The sequence below is a fragment of the Tuber melanosporum genome, assembly GCF_000151645.1.
Source record: "Tuber melanosporum whole genome shotgun sequence assembly, scaffold_87, strain Mel28".
Lineage (NCBI taxonomy): Eukaryota > Fungi > Ascomycota > Pezizomycetes > Pezizales > Tuberaceae > Tuber > Tuber melanosporum.
Genome location: NW_003299136.1, coordinates 318,141 through 336,740, shown reverse-complemented (window position 1 = coordinate 336,740; position 18,600 = coordinate 318,141). Strand labels below are relative to the sequence as shown.

At 48.2% G+C, this 18,600-nt stretch overlaps 4 protein-coding genes; 2 read left to right on the top strand and 2 right to left on the bottom strand.

Annotated features, from left to right (window-relative positions):
• Nucleotides 1-3,881: 3,881 nt before the first annotated feature.
• GSTUM_00011543001 (uncharacterized protein) lies at nt 3,882-6,023 on the bottom strand (the record flags this gene model as incomplete). XM_002841970.2 has 3 exons in its annotated part: nt 5,979-6,023; nt 5,382-5,922; nt 3,882-5,270 (listed from the first exon to the last, which is right to left on the bottom strand). The coding sequence occupies exons 2-3, from the start codon at nt 5,871-5,873 to the stop codon at nt 3,882-3,884; spliced, it is 1,881 nt and encodes a 626-aa protein (XP_002842016.1). The 5' UTR covers nt 5,874-5,922; nt 5,979-6,023.
• Nucleotides 6,024-13,483: 7,460 nt separating this feature from the next.
• On the top strand, nt 13,484-15,647 carry GSTUM_00011542001 (uncharacterized protein). XM_002841969.2 has 2 exons: nt 13,484-14,117; nt 14,245-15,647. Exon 2 carries the CDS (start codon nt 14,275-14,277, stop codon nt 15,457-15,459), a length of 1,185 nt encoding a protein of 394 aa, XP_002842015.1. The 5' UTR covers nt 13,484-14,117; nt 14,245-14,274; the 3' UTR covers nt 15,460-15,647.
• A 54-nt stretch (nt 15,648-15,701) lies between these two features.
• On the top strand, nt 15,702-15,830 carry GSTUM_00011541001 (uncharacterized protein; the record flags this gene model as incomplete). Its single annotated transcript, XM_002841968.1, has 1 exon — nt 15,702-15,830. One exon carries the CDS (start codon nt 15,702-15,704, stop codon nt 15,828-15,830), a length of 129 nt encoding a protein of 42 aa, XP_002842014.1.
• Nucleotides 15,831-16,287: 457 nt separating this feature from the next.
• Nucleotides 16,288-18,164, bottom strand: GSTUM_00011540001 (uncharacterized protein). XM_002841967.2 has 3 exons: nt 18,104-18,164; nt 16,771-17,999; nt 16,288-16,712 (listed from the first exon to the last, which is right to left on the bottom strand). Exons 2-3 carry the CDS (start codon nt 17,297-17,299, stop codon nt 16,345-16,347), a joined length of 897 nt encoding a protein of 298 aa, XP_002842013.1. The 5' UTR covers nt 17,300-17,999; nt 18,104-18,164; the 3' UTR covers nt 16,288-16,344.
• Between the last annotated feature and the right edge of the window lie 436 nt (nt 18,165-18,600).

Below are 18,600 nucleotides of genomic sequence, written 5' to 3'. Positions count from 1 at the left end.
CGGACTAGTACAGTACAATATATTGATATTAATAAAAGCAGTTTCTACTGGTTTGATGACCTACAATTATGGTGTGGCAAAAACGTACAGTACAGTACAGTCGCACCTAGCTGAATGAACCTTTCGAGTGCTGAATCATGCTATGCTCCTGGCAACAAAGCCTTTTAACTACCATCGCCCGGGAAATTTCCCATCTGAAAAGTGAAACCATTAACCATTGCACAGATTGGCCTCACCTTTCATTCATGACAAAACTATGTCTCCTTATCACCACGTGAGTCTCTCGCTTTCCGCAACCTTCAATCAAGAATCCCAAGAAAAACTTGGCCAATCACCCAATTCATCCTAAAAAATTGCAGGCAAAGTTCAAGTAATTCTTGTTTTCTTTTTCCAATTTCCTTGTGTTGTTAGAGGGATAGGTGAAAATGTGAGTATCTTGTTTCTTGTTAGGGTGTGGAATCTTGTTCCCGGTCCCTTTTTTGCCTAGGGCGGCACTCTAAAGGTACCATACCCCCCGCCCCCCATGATATCATATTCAAAAGGTTTTCTCAAAACAAAGCTGTTTGTCTAGAGGTGTAAACATAAACTTTTGGTTTCTCTCCTTTCCCTCACATAGCCGTGCAAAGGTTCTGCTAAGATTATGTGACATGAGAGCATTTTCAAATCTCGCAGCAGGTTTACGCAGTTCCAGACCGCTCAGCGTCATATTAGTCTTATCGGATTTTAATTTCGAGCCCATAATATGACACTGCTAATTCCTCGAAAGTTATTTGGGTTTTAATAGACAACTTAGGTTTCGTGAAACCAGTTTTTAAATATATTTTTTCTTGGTTGCGGAACCTCTCTTTTTTTGTTGCAATCGAGCTCAGTAGATTTCCTCTCTTACACTTTTCGGAGCTAAGTTCCTCCTAATCTTTGCAAACAATAGTTACAGTGTTTACGTTCTTGAATTGAATTGAAATAACTTTCCACAGGCTCCCCAAGCCGTCCCCCCAGCACCCAAATAACTCTCGGGGGGCACGCTCAGGGTTTTTTGGGGGCAGTTTGATGGATCAAACCTTCCATAAAGTGACAATCTGTGATGGAGAGGGATTTGGCATGTATCCCGTTAGGGAACCTTAATCCACAACTTCCCACCAAACCACGTGAGGCGGGCGGTATGGGAGATATTGCACCGATGTGATTATGGTACGTCTCAGATCCAATATCATTCTTCCCACCACCGGTAGGCCTGTCCCGGATATGAAGGGTAAGTCTGTCGAACTTGCTCCGGCCCACTCGAGGGCCTTCTCGACCACTGAGAAGGGTGTCTGCTCAGCCGCCGGGCCAAGATTTCCACGCACCTTTCCCCTCCACCAGGGATTAGGGTAAATGATGTTCGGTTGTGCAATTCTCCTTACAAACGCTCACCCCCCTCGAGCCAGGTGGGCCAGGGTTCAACAGGCTTTTGTGTGCACCTTAGGTGCGGAGGATTCGGTATTATGGGCAGAGGACTGGTGTTGCGAAGCGAGAGGTACCGTTACTGTATCCGCACCCCCTTGTCCCAGATTTCGTTCTCCCGGATTCTTCGTTATCCAGGGCGGTATTTCAAGATTTGTCAAAGATTCACGTAAATTTGCCTCACTATCCGGATTGCGGGTGTCTTCGGATTGGATGGAAAAATAAAAGATTTCTAGCCCGGCTCGCATGGAAAATATATTCGGTGCCCTAGATTTTCACCCTACCCTAGCACAAAACCTAACATCACAGCCATTAAAAGTTATCATACTATAACATCATGATAGTTGATATCATGAGTATGATAGTCCATCAGGTCTACGGTAATATTGCTCAAGCTGCTGAGACTCGAAATGTCAACACCAAATACCTCTGTCGTGGAGTGCAGAGTTTGAGTTTTTTTTAGAGGCGTTGTTAGAATTTCTCTAATTTGTTACATTTTTGGATCCCATACAAGAGCCTTACAAGTTGAATGTGAGAAAGACTCAGTAACAGTAACAGAAAATAGTCTATTGAGTACTAATTTATGGCCATTTTAGGGGTTCTCAGCTCATCCCCTCCTTAGGCTTTGTGTGGGATAGTTTCTAGCTATTGCTACTCAATTCTCACTCTATTTTACTTTTTTTTTTCTTTTCTCAAAGAATATTTTGTCCGCCCCATCACTCTCCCAGATGTTCTGTTGTCACGAATAGCCAACTCAGGATTTCAGCCGTCCGGGGCAACGGGAAGGACCATAGTTGGAGTTCCAAAGTGCAGGATGCTACTGCCCTGAGTACTCCTCCACACCGCCGTTACACCTTTCGTGCCTTACAGAGCCTGACGCTATACTTACTGACTCCGGGCCACCAAACCATCCTACAAATCACCCACAGAGCCGGTGCTAACACCACGGTTTATTTCTCCCAGTCCGCGGCTCACGAGCTACGAATTTACTATTCGGGCCGCTCTGGGCCACCAAGGCGAGGCTGCCCACCAGAAACTGAGGACACCGGACGCACAACGGAACATTTGGGAGTGCTGTAGATACTGTACCAAAGTCGAAAGACTTTCTCTGAGACTGCAACTGGAGGGTGAATAAGTGGGAGTGGCATATGTGGTAATAGAGATAGCATATATCCGGGAACAAGCAACGAGATTAGGCAGGAAATCCCGGTATCAAGTAGGGGCCCATCCTCCCCTCTCCTTCTTTAATAGTGGCCCAACCTGACCGCCCCCGCCTCGCCCCCATTTACCACTGCACAGCACTCAGGTCGCCAAACTAGACACATTCCCCTTGGATATACGATAATGGCAACTCCGTAGTCGCCAAACTCAAAAAGGGTTCATGTATCATCACTCGAACAATCCCGCCGATTGATACAGCTTCCACCAAACTCGTACAGATACAGTACCCCAAGCCACCCTCGCAGAAACCATCGACTATCATAAAAGATATCATACCTCTCGGAAAATCCGGTGGACTTCTATCAAAACTACAAGTGAATCGCGCCACGTATTCACATTCATCTCACATCAGCCCATCTCCCAATCCTATGGTGCCCAAGCAACCCCTCGCCCGACTCACCGCCACAATCTCCCACCTCCTCCAAGTTCCACTTCCCACCCCCATCTCTCACACAAGCACTGTGCAGAATTCCCTTTTGAGTACCCTATCCATTTCTGGAAATAGCAGAACTCACTAACAGGGCTGAAACCTTTGCCCTCCATATTCCCAATCTAATTGGTCATGTATCAGGCCCCCCACGCAACGATAAAGCGGGGTACTCGTAGTGCCGTATCACATCGAAGTACAGTACATCACAAGTACTGTAAATAGATCACTCATCGAACGAATTTTTAGGACGCAGTAGGTATGATACGATCTCAATTCGCAAACCCACTCGCCTACTAAGCCAGGCTATCTGTATCGTAAAGGAAAAATAAAAATAAGTCTACACTACAAAACCCTCGCGAATGCCGCTAATAATTGGAGCGAAGCCTAGCTAAGGAAGGGAAGGAAAGTCTGGCAGGGACAGGAAGAATGCGCCCAACAAGGTTGTTTCTGACATTCCAGAGAGGAGACAAAGTACGAAGAAACAAATGGAAGCCGCTGTGAAGCAGGTGTTACAAATGATGAGCTATGGGGCATAAAGGAAAAACATGCTATGCTGAAGGGAGGGTGAAGAAATTGCAGAAATTTAGGTATAAACCGGTGGAGAGCGATCAGTAGGACTCGTTTATTGGTCTTAGATCATGACGATACTGTACCTTTTAGCTTTGCAAAGAAGCGGCGGCGAAGAGAAGAACAGAAGGAGAGAAGGGGGGGAGAGGGGACAGAAACTAAGACTCGTAAGTAGAGGCAAAACTCAATGTTCGGAAATGGATCGGAGAGGACAAGTACCCGTTCAGTGGCCGGGGCGTGATGGTCCACCGGCCCTAGCTACTCCCGGACTGCTAATCGGGCCGGGTTTCCCTCTATCTTTTTTTCTCCGACCGCCCCTCATGCGCTTCTTCGCGCTACCGGGTGCGCCGCGAGATTCTGGAGCTGGAGGGATTGGTGTCCCCTCACCGACGGTGGGTGACTCTTGTGGAACTGAGGTATCGGCGGTTCCATTAAAACCGTACATCCAACCTGCAGTAGTGTAATCTGTATGCCCAGGTATCCAGTGCATGGCCTGTTGGCCGTTACTGCCTTCCGGAGAAAAGTCGGGCTGTGGTTGCTGGGGTGAAAGGAATACTGGTGATTGCTGGGTGAAGTTTTGCTGCGGGAACCAAGGTGTCGAAGGACTGGGCATGTTCGGATCAAGATATGGTCCCCCCCATTGCTGGTTCGGATATCCGTAATTCATGTTGTCAGGGGGGAACCCAGATGCACCAAATCCCCATTGTCCATGGGATTCTCCATCAGACTGTTTCCCTGCCGGCAGAAATTCTCTCGTGCCCCCCCATCCATTCTGCTGAAGATACCCGACATCTTCATACATTTCAGCGGCCTGACCTTGTTCATGACGATCTAATTCCCCTGCCCGAATCAGTATACATTCGACCACCTGCTTCCCTTCAGTCCAAACATCCTCTAAGGTCTTCCTTCCTACTACCCAACTTCCAGGCTCGTCAGGTCGTTCCTTCTTATCGACTGGTACAAATTCAGGCACTCCACCATTTAAACTGCTCTTTGCCGATTTAGGCCTAGTTTCGCTTGGCTTTTTTGTTGGGGTTCCGACCGATTGTCCAGCAGCATCTCCTTGAGGTTCTATCTCAGAATCCTCGGGTTCATAGTAAAATCTTTGCCCCAAATCTTCCTCCTGTCTTTCCTCATCACCACCCTCAGCTTTCATAACACTCTGAGAAGGTTTGGGTCTCGAATGTGGGAAATACAAGTGATCCCGGTCATTCAGGGGGCCAAATAACTCAATAATGCTGGCCAACGTAGTGCTTAAAGGCAACTCTTCCGTCTGCATAACAAGATATCCACTTGCTGAGGCAGCAAAAGGAACTAAGATCCTCAACCTGAAACCAATTCGAGGAGGGGGCCGTGGGGGAAGTGATACAGGATGGGACAAGGATTTGGTAGTATGTTGGTCATCATCATCAGAGGAGATGCTAATCGGCGATTGCGACCTCATAGGCCCAGTTGGTGTTTTTAGCGGGGTTGATCTGGGCTTCTGTGCAGACGATTTCTGTTTTTCATATGTGTTGCGCTCGAATAGTAATCTTCGACGAAGTTCCGCCGCCTTATCGGGGCCCGGGGGGTCAGGCTCTGGAGCGCAATTCTCTGGGCTGGCAGGCGCATTCTTGGCTTGTAAGCCATCTCCGGGGTCCTGTAGTTTTCGACGTTTTTCGGTGTTTTCGGTGTTTTCGGTGCTTTCGGCGTTTTCCTCTAATGCTGTAGATAGTGCAGATACCTCGGGCTCAGAAACGGATTTTCGTTTCCTCAATCCACTTTCCAACAACCGCCGCCGCAATTCCGCCTCCAGTGCAGCCGAGGTCCGTATCTTTAGAGCGCCCGTAGAGCCCGATTTCGGCTGCTCTGGCGATGGCAAATTCGCCGGAGGGTGAGGTTTGTCCGGCTCTCTTGGCGAGGGGGCGTCCTGGAGAGCTTCATCACGGCGTTGCTCAACGCGAGTAGTAACTGACTCCACCTCCTCTCCTAATCCACAATCACGCGTTTCAATTGGTGATTTTGAAGCCACCAGTCTCCTATTACTATCCTGGAAACCTACTAAGCCACTCCCAGAGCCCAAACCGTTCATCTGACCCCGTCCCTCAAGGGCCTCTGTAGCCGGTGCCTCCGCCCCAGAATTACTCCGTTCCGATTCATTTCGCGGGCCAAGTTCGAGTCCAGGGATCGCCAGTGAGGCTAAAAGCTTATCGTAAAATGACTCCGCGTCAGTCATCGGATTGTCGCGGTGGAGAGGGAGGACCGTCGATCAAGAAAATAGGGGGCTTATTAATAGTACTAGTCAGCACGACTCTGTTAAGGGGGGTGGAAGTTCTTTCACCGCAGTAATGGCCAAGGGAGTATTTCTCATGGACAGTGGGGAAGGAAAATGCGCGTCGAAGGTGTGGTCTATTTGTAGTTGCAAGGTTACAGAAGGCTTGCAGGCGATGAAACTTAAGTGCGCTGAGGGGCAGAGAAATTGGAAATGAAATCACGTGATTATCGATTGTGGGGTTAGGTTATGGCGGTGCAATCCAGGATTGGAGCCACCAGTAAGTGTTGTGGCTTTCAGCATTAAGTTAAGCTTGGGCCGGTAATGACTAAGGTTATTAACAGCAGACGCTGCAAGTATCATAATATTATTATCACTCATTTTTTCCCGCTTTCCGTCATAATAGCATAGGTTTGCAAATCCTCCTGTCCCCACGGCTTTATAAAAAGTGCTGTAGCACCGTAGATTAGAGCAAAGGAATTGAGCAAACTCTTCCTCCCTTGCGTGCACTCTTTTCAATTCCCTGGTCGCCCTGCACGCTATTGGGCTACAATCAATTTCACAACGATGGCATTCTCCCAATACGGTGCAATATTAGAAGGGTTATCTACCAGATTACTCACATACTCCCGCCAGGCTCGCACCTCCGACTCAATGGTACCCTGTGCCAGCAGGGGAATAAGGCATATAAAATATTATTATTAGCCTTCTTCAATCTAAGGCGCCTTCCCAAGAACTCTGCCCAAACAAGGTTCTGGTAGACGACAACATAATCACCGTCATAGCCTCCACTATTTCCTTTCTAGAAAGGTAGAGTTTCTCATAATAAATACATTCGGAAGACACCAAGGCCTCCCTCAGACTCTCCGCTATATAGGTGGAGAAGCGCCACCATTCACTGATATCCATGTTCCAGAGGGATAATTACCCCATCCTAGAATAGCATCACGCAAAGACTCGGGGCTAAGCAGCCGACGGGAGCCCAGGATTCAAATCCCTTCCCATATGTGCTCTCATCCACACCAACTATCCTATCCTTGGAAACGTCAGGAGGAAAAGGCCACCCACGCTCGAACTGTGATACCCCACTCTCAGGTAGACCACTAACAGGTTGGTGTTCCCTACAGGAGAGCGTAACCACTTGCGCTATGATTAGCGGTATGAACAGTGCTCCAATGTTATCCGAATAGGGGTCACGAGGCCAAAAGGTGAGCAGCAGACTCTAACTTTTTCTTCGGAAATTTTGAGAATTTTACAACCTTATGGACGAACTAACCGTAAAAGTTAAGAAAGGGAAATAGGCTAGTGAAAAGGAGATGCTCTAATATTATAAGCCCAAAATATTGCACTATGAAGCCTCAGTCCCAGTTTGATGGACATAGTATATTGGGAGAGAAAAAAAAGAAATTTAAATATTTAAACGCCGCTCCACCAGTCAAAGTCCATCTCACATTCATTTATCATAATTTCCTTTCTCCCAGAATTCCCTCCCTATCACTTTTTCAATATTTGTGCTATTAGGTATGTTCCACCCCAGCCGCCAAGAAAACCCACCCAACCAATGGGTCCCCGGTTGGCCAAGTAGCTACCCTCTAGACCAAGTATGAAAAAAATCACTTTGTTACCGGGTATCACAATTATAAAGCAAAACACCCACCTATCTCGTTCAAGCAGTATCATAAGAGTTTTAATTTTGTGTTTAACAAGTTCGGTTTAGGCATACTTTGCAGCTTCTATAGAGAAAAACCACCTCGATCATCTTTAATACGGTCCGCCACCGTCTTTTCCCTTTTATCAACATTTTTTTGCTGTGATGCTCAGAGATTACCTGTATGCCCTTTTCATGTGAGACGTGTTAAAAATAGACCATATGGCTTCGCTCCCCTCAACATAGAAACCGTGTACGCGATCCTTGAGCACTCTCCTTTTGATCTTGTTAGCAAGGGAGTCATGTGTGAGCAATTCTTCTGGAGAGCGCAGCCGGAAAGAGCTCCCAGCAGGGGCCCAACGGGAAGTGATATACGACTATGAGTCAGGCAGCTATCGAAAACTATTAGCTCTCAACTCCCTACCTCTGCCCCTATAAGACCCCAATCCCCATCGTTATTTTTCTAATTATTTCACCGCTTTATATCCTATAGCTACCCTATTGCCCTAGACCCCCTTCTGAGCCAGCATTGGGATTTTCTTTGCCATTGGAGTAGAGAAGTCTCCACCATGCATACCGGTCCGGCGGTTCAGGTTAACAAACTTGATTGAGTCACGCAGGCACAAAGTCCCAGATTTCCAGGACCTGGTTGCCAATAGCACAACAACAGAAACATGTTCATACCTCAACCAATACATACCGTACTTAGGGGAGACTCACGCTCGGCTGTTTCTGCGGTCTCCAGTACTCGGTTTTTGGCAACTAAAAACCATACTCTGGATGCTTTAGTACTGCGCCGAAGATGGCCTTTTTCAGTTTTCCGGCTTGGTGTCGATAGGGAGCTGCTGTACTATTTCTGGAACAAAAAAAAACAAGTAGGCACAAAACCACCTGCAAACACTATATGCATAGCAAGGAAGCCATTTCTTCTCCCCCGTTGTTGTGACATAGGTGAGAAAATTTGTCTCAAATATTTAAGGGAAGCCGCCAAGTACCGAGAATAAAGCCATTTTACAATTGGAATCCGTACCCGTGTAGTGTCCGGAATTTTTTTAAAAACTCAGACACGCAACCCATAGTTCTTGACAGCGACCCAAGGTCTATGCGTGCTTGGCCAGGTCACGGGGTTTGGCTACTGCTCTAAGATCCAACGAAATATTTGGATGCTTGTTTGGCACACCAATGTTTTGAGCTGTTCTCAAACTTATGTCGAATCACGGTGCGCCAAATACGCTCTTACCGGTATCATAGTGAAAACATAGAATTGCACAATTTTAGAAGAAAAAATACTTAGTGGGCGTTTGGTGCTCCAAACTGCCCCCTTACGGCACCGGTAACTCATCGAGAGTCTATAACTAAAGCTAATTTTAGGCGGGGTTATCGGACTGAGAAACTTTTGGGTTTTCCTTTGGTTAAGTCCCGTTCTATGGCGAGCTCCGGGAGGGCTTTGGCAGATGTGCGTGGATTGCCGTCAGTAGAAGGCGACATCGGCTCTTGAGATTGTTATTTCGCAAGCAATCTGAGAAGACCCTCCCACCAGACCCCGGCATTATGGTAGTTACAAAAAACCCACTGACCATCAGAACCTAGACTCGGGAGTGTCATATATCCCACGAGCCAAACCCAAGAGCCAATAAGCACCACATCCACAACGCCTGAATACCGTAGAATCTCATATTAAGCCATATGCTATGTCGTTTGAAGTTGCCTCCTCTGGTAAGTTCTGGTATTTTCGGGGGGTTTTTTTATGCCCCTCAAAGGGGGTGAACGACTCACCTTCTGCTCTGCTTTTCGCCCCTTTTCCAGGGAAGGAATTTTGGACCACCCAGCATTCGAGTATATGGCTCCGTTATCTGAGGTCCTACAGTAGACACATCTACCCCGTACAATAGACTGGGTTTACTCTCGAGGGAGATGTAGTCCCAAGCACTCTTTGTTTTCCTACAGATAAATTATAATGATTTTTTCTCGGCATTGTTTGCTGGCCGTTTACTATTACTATAAGGAAGTTGGTACTCCCGAAAACTGAGCTAAACAAGTACGACTGCGCTGACAGCTGCAGCGCTCAAGACGATAGGATACATAAAGGGAGACAGCGCAATCGAGTGAGCTCCAATTCAGATTTTCATAGCACCATGTTTCTCGGTTCCTCGGTCGATAGTTCCCTTCCCTTTCGCCTAGCTTTTAAAGACAAACATCGTGCCAACTCGGCACCAACGACACAACTCTTCCTATTTACCTACAGATCCAAATCCACTTGATTTGGATTACCTTGTCCTTCTGCTCTTCATACCCCTGTTAGTGTTCATGTTCATCATCACCACGATCACCACGATCACCACCACCACCACCACCATCATCATCATCATCATTATCTCAAACTACAAATACTTCAGGAACTTGAGGTCAGCCAAGAAGTTTCAAGGAGAATTCCGAGAGCTAATGTGCAAAGTCCCCATACCCCCTCAAGCACTAAGTTACTAGCTCTCTGTTTCTATTGTGCAGTATCGTAAGAAGCAAACTGCAAGACATGTTTACAGTGTCCATAGAGACATATCCGAAAAGAGGACTCTATTCTGTTATTGTTGACAGGTATTGCTAATGGGGTACAAGAAAGGGTGTGAGAACTTTACTGACGCCGCTGTATCAGGGTCAAAGTTCCAATGCCAACAACAAAACATCCACCTAACCCCCGACCCGGAACCGAGATCTACTCCGCAAAGCGGCAAAAAAAGGCTTTATAAATTGGAAGCTGTTCCCTTTTCCGTTTACCCTTCTCTTTCATTTTGTTCCACCGCACTAATTCAGGACCCAGTTGGGTAGTTTTATCAGCTCCCATAAGAGCCGCCATAATTTACGACTGTATCATACAGGTATCTTCATTGCCGGCACCTCACAGCGGTCATTACCACCATAAGCAACTGCCGGCAATGTACCGTACAGTACACACAGACTTCACGGTGTACTTTGATAGATAACCGCGATAGTGCAGTTATCATTACTTACTCTTACCGTTATGGCAATTGTGCTATCCAACTTGTTATCGATAGCCTATCATCTGCTCACAATGCCCTCCAGCGGGTTAAAAGCTACGACGATTCGCGCTTCTCGAAAAGTGCATTAATAGCACCTCGCCCGCATTCTCTAATACCGATAGATGTATGTGGGCCGGTGCTGGTTCAATTGCGGCTTTATCCCGGTGGATTCTCCTCCTGTCATTGGGCTCATGTTGTCCTGCCGCCTTCACCTGATCGTCGCTGTCAATGCTATCGCTCCTCATATTATGGGTCACCGTTCTCAAACGACAAAAGAAATTATCCCTCCTACGGGGTTATGCCCACCATCTTAAATCGTATTCTTAGATTGAGAATCGAGCTATTTGGTAGTAATTCTTGTTACCAAATAATTGCCAGCTTTTTCTTAAAGAAAGGGCGACTTGTTTTTTAACAGAGCCGTTACAGCACCATGGAAAATCACTCGCGTTAAAGCAAAAAGCTCATCGATCAATTGGATTCATAGTCTTTGCGAATCACTATACGCCAATTCTCAAAGTGTCCGGAAGTCGTACTACCGGGATTCGCAGATTTGGACGTGTTTTTCGGTGCCTGGCACGCAGATTCCCGGATATGTTTGGAACCGGTCGGTAAGTGACCAACGAGATTGACAGTTACTCAAGTACGGTACTCGAGTGGTGCTAATAGGCTGTTCATGCTTGAAGGATACGCTGGCTCTTATCTCCTGCTTCGAGACACGTCCAATTGGTTGGTGTTGCGGAGTGCATGCAGAGATGCCAAGCCCGGTAGTGATGCAGAGGCGAAGAAACGTTCCGCCCAAACCCGTTCTGATAAGGCCTGAACACTAAGTACAGTACTGCGTTATAGTCTACTCGAGTACAAACCTCATATCTAGATGGGAGTTAGATGCAATAGGAATATCCAAGGTGTACCGGGGACACGGTGAGCGATCTCCTTTTCGGGGCATTCGGATACTGTCGAGTCTGTACAGTACCGGTACCCATCTCTACCCACACCCCACAAAACTGTTCCCCCCGAAAATATTGCCCAGACCCGTTTGCACATACTCGGAGCATGGGTCGACGAACGAAAGATCATACGATACGGTGTAGGTACGAGCGTTCGAGAAGAGGGTAACATACATGCACTTTTGAGCCCCTCTTGGGTCTACAAACCTGCTGCAATACAAGTACTGTAAGGGCCCGAATACCAACAGAAGATAAATGTTCCAGGGCGCTGTAACACCCACTCCTAGTAAGACCCTTTGTCTATTCCTTCTAATTACTCCCAAGTGAGGCCTGGGTTTTCAGCGCCTTCCCTTCGCCTAGCGGAGAAGGGGGTATTCCAACGTCGTAGCCCCTTTACCTTCTATTCGAGTTCTTACGGTATCGGTTTCTCACAATTACCACCAAAACTCTAGCACCCAATTTTGCTAACAAGCAAGGTACCGACGGCAGAGTGCGATAACTGAACTCAACCAACTCTACGAGTGCTGCGAACATATTTGGCTTTGTTGAGTCAGCAGCTGACTAGGGTCTTAGCGAGTTAGTCCTTTCCAAGCAAACACTACAGTAATTGGTGAAAACCGGCAGGCGCTACAAGTAGAACATTCAAATAACGGTTTTAATTCACGTTTTGTCTCAAACGCCATATCCTAACTGTTTATCGGTATTTGGCCAAGACTAATCCTTTCGGGGATCCCGCTTTGACGAAATCGTAAGTTTTCACTTCAGCCGCTCCTTGTTTCGACCTGAGGGCGCCTGCAGATCTCGCCAATTTATGCGGTACCGGTACTAAAAGTTGTCCCTCAAGTCATATACTGTACTCGAATAACGAAAAGAACTCTCACTCCCCCTGATCGGCTTTGGGTGCGGAAAAGAGAAACTAGGAACCTGCTGTCTTCTCTCCTTTGCCGTCGACGACAACCCGGCGAGAGTCCGCTACGCCTGGAAAGAATTTGACTCCTCGTTAAAACGTTACTGACCCTAAGCAATAGCCTAAAGGCGATAAAGCGTACCGGTAGCCTACTCGAGTAAGTGGATTCTTATCCACCCACAGTGGCCGGCCATCATGCAAGTGGAGCGTTACGTAATTTAGTCACAGCCTCCTCACCCGAAATACGAGTACTTCCCTCAGTATCAGTGTACGGTACTGGTACTGTGCCGGTAGCTTGACTCCAAATGGAAAGACGGCCAGGTTCGGGGTGCCTTGGGAACCGGAATAATTGAACCTTACGCTGGGACGTTAGAGCTGCCTCTCCTAGTAAGATCTATTGTACTCAAGTATTTCTCTCTTTATTTGTCTCAGTGGCTAATAGCCAGTTTTTCCCGGGGCCATTCCCCCGTTTATCCAAAGAAGGAAATTCTAGACGTCTTAGCGTGAGGTTTAATTATTCCAGTTCTCATGGTACATATGCATCCGCTCCATCCCACTCCAATAATGGGACCCTGCGTTCAACCCTTTGTCTAACCGGGAGGTATATATTGGCGCCGCTACAAACTGTTTGATTGCGGGCGAAACGATAACTGGTAGCATGCGGGAGATAATCTTCCGGTGCAGTGCATACCTTCCGGAGGATGAATGGAGAAGGTGGGGCAATTTCGTGCCGGTACTGGGGCTAGTTGTCATCTTGCCCAGTCCGACCCCGCCCAATTAACCCTAGAGTACTCGAGTATCGGTACAATTTTGTCAAACGCTTGAGAGCCTTGGATTTGGGCCAGCTTTGTGCCAGTCCCAGTAGTCTACTAACCCCAATGTCGACTCGGAAAAGCGGGGGAATTTCACAAGTAGGAACTTGACGTAATTTTGATGCGTTCTTTTCAGCCTGCTCGGTGCCTAACGCTTAAAACCCTTCACCAATGCGAATTGAGAGGAATCCAATGCAGGCTCCAACTGTTGCCAACCGCCCCGCAGAATACAAAAAGACCGGAAAAAAAGGAGAGAATTTACGATATCTTGGAAGAGAAAAAGCAGACAAACGTTTTTTTTGTTCCCTTCCACACCTTCTATCCACACGGCCGGCAGGAAGGAAGTAGCAGCGACGCATGAACCATATCCTTCACGCAACAAAACAAATTAACGGGAATTGTTTGGTAAAGCCACTTCAGGCTGATTTGAAATAGCTGCCCGTCACACCTCTCCGAACCTAGAAGAAAGCTCACTTGAGCAGAAAAAGACCGCACAATAACAAAGAACAAGGATTGTCAGGACAAGTCCTCAAGAGGCAAAGATAAAACGCTGCAGCGCCAATTCGATACCGCGGACCTTCAAACTCGGCAAATAACCAGACTATTTCCTCGGCTGAATTCTAGGGTTTCCATTCAGAAGGGGAGTGCGTGAAACGGAGCCATTGGACACCCTTCCGTCCCCGAATTTCCCCGCAGGCAAGGCCGGTGTGAGAGGGAGTGAGTGAGTTTGGGAGAGGGTGCGTCTGGGACAATAAATCAGGCCGCATCGGCAATGAATATCGAGGACGATACGAGTCGATCAAGCTGGCCTTTATTTCATTTTTCCTTGTGATATAACGAACACCAGTTTTCCTTTCCTGTAAGTTTCTCTTTCTTTCCTCCTTTTCTATCCCCACCCCTTGGAAACCTTTTCTAGCTACAAAAGATAAGAGGGAAAGAAAGCAAGAGCCCAAAGACTGACAGACATCATGACGTCCATTCTAAAGAGCCTCCTTCAATTCCTCTTCCCCTCCAAAATGCCCAAGCAAAAGGCCCTCCACTTTGGAGCCGGTAACATCGGTCGTGGCTTCATCGGTGCCCTTCTTGCTACAGCCGGATACGAACTTGTCTTCGCGGACGTTGTGGAGAACTTGATCAATGCTCTTAACGAGAATGGGGAGTACGAGATATACATCTTAGACCTGGAACGCAAAGGCGAAGTCGACACGATAAAAGGCGTATCAGGCATAATTTCCACAAACCAAGAAGCAATGAACAAGACCATCACCGAAGCCTCAATAATCACCACAGCCGTAGGTCCCAATGTCCTCCGAATCATCGCCCGGGGGGTGGCATCCGGCATCTCCGCCCGCCGAGCGGCCGGCGTGACCTCCGAACTCAACATAATCGCCTGCGAGAACCTCACCGGTGCTTCATCCCTTCTCAAAGAAGAAGTTACAAAGCACCTTAAGGAGGATGCGGACAAAGAGTACCTTGACAAGTACGTAGGCTTCCCGAACTGCGCCGTCGACCGTATCGTGCCGCCCTTCACAAAAGACAACAACCCCCTCGCCGTCGGCGTAGAGAACTTCTACGAATGGATTGTGGAGGAGCCCGCCATCAAGGGAGAGAAGCTAGATATCCCAGGCATGAAGCTAACAGACAACCTCACGGCATTCGTCCAGCGAAAGCTCTTCACGCTAAACTGCGGACACGCAATCACCGCATACCTCGGCTTCCTGAAAGGCTTCCGAACGGTCGACGAGGCACTTGGCGACCCGTGGATCGAAGATATTGTGCACAAAGCTATGCTCGAGTCCGGCGCTGCGCTCTGCAAGAAACACTCCTTCAACGAGGAGGAACACGAGAAGTACATTAACAAGATCCAGAAGCGCTTCCGGAACCCATACATCAAGGACGACGTGGTCCGTGTCGGCCGGGAACCCATCCGCAAAGTCACCCAGGGAGATAGACTCGTCGGTCCGTTGAACATGGCGAGGGAGTTCGGGCTTGGGTACAGCAATCTAGCGAAGGGCATTGCCGCCGCGTTCCTATACGAGAACAAAGATGATAAGCAGAGTGGAGAGCTCCGCGCTAAGGTTGAGCAGAAGGGGATTCGGGAGGCGGTTAAAGAAGTCACTGGCCTGCAAGATGGCGAGGTCGTCGAGGAGATCGTCAAGAGTTATGGGGAATTGGAGGGGCTGAAGAGGCCGAATTTGTAAACCTTGGTTGTGGTTCGCCGTTTGGATATTGGGGTAGGGATATATCAAATCTTTGCGTTTTTTACTTTTAACCTTTTGGTCTGGGTTATGGAATTGGCGGGATTCCCTTTTGGTTGTTACCCGTTCGTCCACTTGTCTATTGTACGGGTCATCGAATACATCATGATATATCTATCCCCTTCCAAAAAGCTTTCTTGTACCGGTATCGTACCTACTCATCAGCGGGATTACTCCTACAACCCATGATGGTCTTCCGACAGGTAACATATTTCACGACACTTTTTTTTTCTTTCCTTTTTTCTTTCTCTCGCTTGATCCCACTCGCGGGTATTTATCCATTACAAATCGGACGAAAACAAAATTTCACATAGCCTAACGGAAAAGTACCATAGTCAAACTACAAGTAGAATCCGTTCCGGCTTAGGCTCGCGGTAGATCTTGTATAGTGCGGGGTGTCCTCGGGCCGAGCGGGGGTGCCTCATGACGCTCGTGTTACTGGCACAGTACTGGGTACAGTCGTGTCTACCAAGTTGAAATACCCCTTGGAAACGTTTTGCTACCGGTAGACTAGCCCAGTCTTTCTATCATGTAAGAAGCGGTTGTGGTATGATGGGTGTTTATGATGCCCCTAGACGGATCTGAAAACGGTCATGTGAAGGGGTCTTGTTCTGTTGCTGATGGGTATTTTTTTGGGATGCGAGGGACGGTGCGAGAATTTTACGGGCGCGGCTATATGATACACGTCACACGTGGTTATGAAAAAAAGCGCAGTGATGTGGGCCCTACTTTGATAAACAGATGAAGAAAGAAAATTGAAAGAAGAAGAAAAGAAGGGGATGAAATCCTTGTTCATTAGACTACTCATATATCACCCTACCAAAACTCCTACTTCTCACAAGCCCACTCCAACAAATTCATATACCCCGGATGGTTCTGCGGATACCTCGCATTAAACTTTGTAATCGCCTTGAGCCTTCGGTAATGCTCGACGCTAATCTTCTCGGGGTCCTGCGAGACCATGCGTAGTACGTTCTCCGTGCAGGGCGGGGTCGTGAGACTACCGCGGTAGGTATACACCCGCTCGCGACGATACGCGCGATAGAAGCGGTCAAGGATGGGGCTGGGGTCGAATTGCACAAAGGTGGCGGTGAGTGGTGTGGCGACAAAGGGGAGCCAAGGGTGCAATGTTGTGAGGAGGTGATTGCTGCTAGTGGTGTCTATGTCCAGGAGGGTAGAGAGGACAGTTGTTTGGCCTGAGGCACGGATTAGTTTCGCAGCGTGCACGAAGGATGGGGGGGGGGCTTCACCGACCGTCGGTAGTCTTAAACACGGCGTGTAACTCAGCGACAAAGTGCTCGCCATCAAGGTGGTGTTCGCTAGGGGTGTGGAAGTGCATTGTGTCGAGTAATGCCCATCCTCCACCCTTGCCGACTCCCCCGCCTCCGCCGGCCGAGTCACCGGGGTAGAGTTGGTAGCCGTACTTTGCATCTTCCTCTTGCGGTTTTATGCTAACGGTCTGACCCTCGTTCTCCAGGATCCCGTACTCACGGTAGTCGCCCCGCCGCAGCTTCAGCCCGGTCGGGCGCTTCAGTGCTTGGTGGATGTTTATTGGGGATTGCCGGATACCGGTCTTGCACAGGACGTTGGCTGGAGAGAGTCTGTGCCAGGAGAGAGGGCCGGAGTGGTAGTGGTAGCCCCATGGCGCAGTGGCGATGGTGAGGTTATTTGGGGAGGAGGTCTCTGGCTGGAGGAGGGGGGTCTGGGTGTTAAGGAGGGCATGGGTGAGGGTCAGGAGGAAAGTGAGGAGGAGGAGATGTGTTGTTGTGGATGGTGAGTGCATTGTGGTATATGATAATTCGCGTGGTGTAGCGTACCGTACAGCAAATCGAGTTTGTCTGGAGCGTAGGGGGGTCGATTAGAATCGTGTCCACCTCTTCACCTTCTTTCCCAACCTCTTCCCGCGCGGAGTGGAAGGCCCCATATTCGCCTACTTATATCCCCATCCATCTATCCAGTAGCCAACGACCAACTAACACCCCGGTAACTTTCTCGAATCCCATTGGCGCCGGCTCACACCGCGGTTACTTCTCCCGCCCATTGGGCGGAAGGCAAAAAAATTTGCTTGCACCGGTACCGGTATGGTTGTCTCGCATTTCCAGTTCCGGGGATGTTTTGCAGGAGGCTCGTTGTCATAATGGACTCGAGTGCCGGTACTATCAGGACCTGCGCATGCTGCCACCGGTGTTGGGGAACAATGCTGTAGCAGTGCTGGTGTAGATGTGAAAGCTTGGCAGCATTGTTGTCAGAATTGGTAAGGCATTTGGCGGAACAGAGGGACTTATCGTTCCATCTTCTAATTGACTACCGGTATCTGGGGATCGCCAATGATAGGCGGCTGTGTGGAGTGGTAGTGGTTTCAGCGAGTCCAGAGGTGAGCGGCGTGAGGGGTAAAGGGACCTTGTTGTGTCGTGTCGTGTTGAGTCGCATGTTTGTTTAATAATAGTTCTTGAGTAGGCGCAGACCTTCGATAAGATAGTGGTCTGGGCATTTCGAGGAAATTGGTCTTCCACCGTCAGTTATCGTTTACCATAACATGGTGAGAGCATGTGAATGGAAAAGAAAATGTGAAGCTAGACCAGCTTACAGCCTGGGGGGAGTGCAAACAAAAAATTCTCTTAATTAATCTTCAGATAGTATATTACTACCGGGCGCCCCAACCTCTACTCGTAGAAGAAGTTGCAATCGCCCGTCGGGCAACAAAATTGTGACTGCTCCGATAAAAACGAAAAAATATTCCGACATCGACAGGACTCGAACCTATGCTCGCGAACGAAACAGATTTCTAATCTGTCGCCTTAACCACTCGGCCACGATGTCTTCGGTTGAATAAAGTCTCCTCAATTTCTGCTATATTCCACAATATCATGGTTAGGCATCAGTGAGCTCTTGGGTGAAACGTTCGGACCGCAAAATCACCACTCTTCACGAACAACCTACGATAATTATAGGCAAACATATCAATCCCAAAATGACAAAACCCCTCGCGCTTCCGGAGACTAAAAGGTCAACCCACAGTTTAAGTACTATACGGTACTACACAGAGCGGTTCAGTTGCTCGTTACGAGTTTTTTCCCGCGAGTT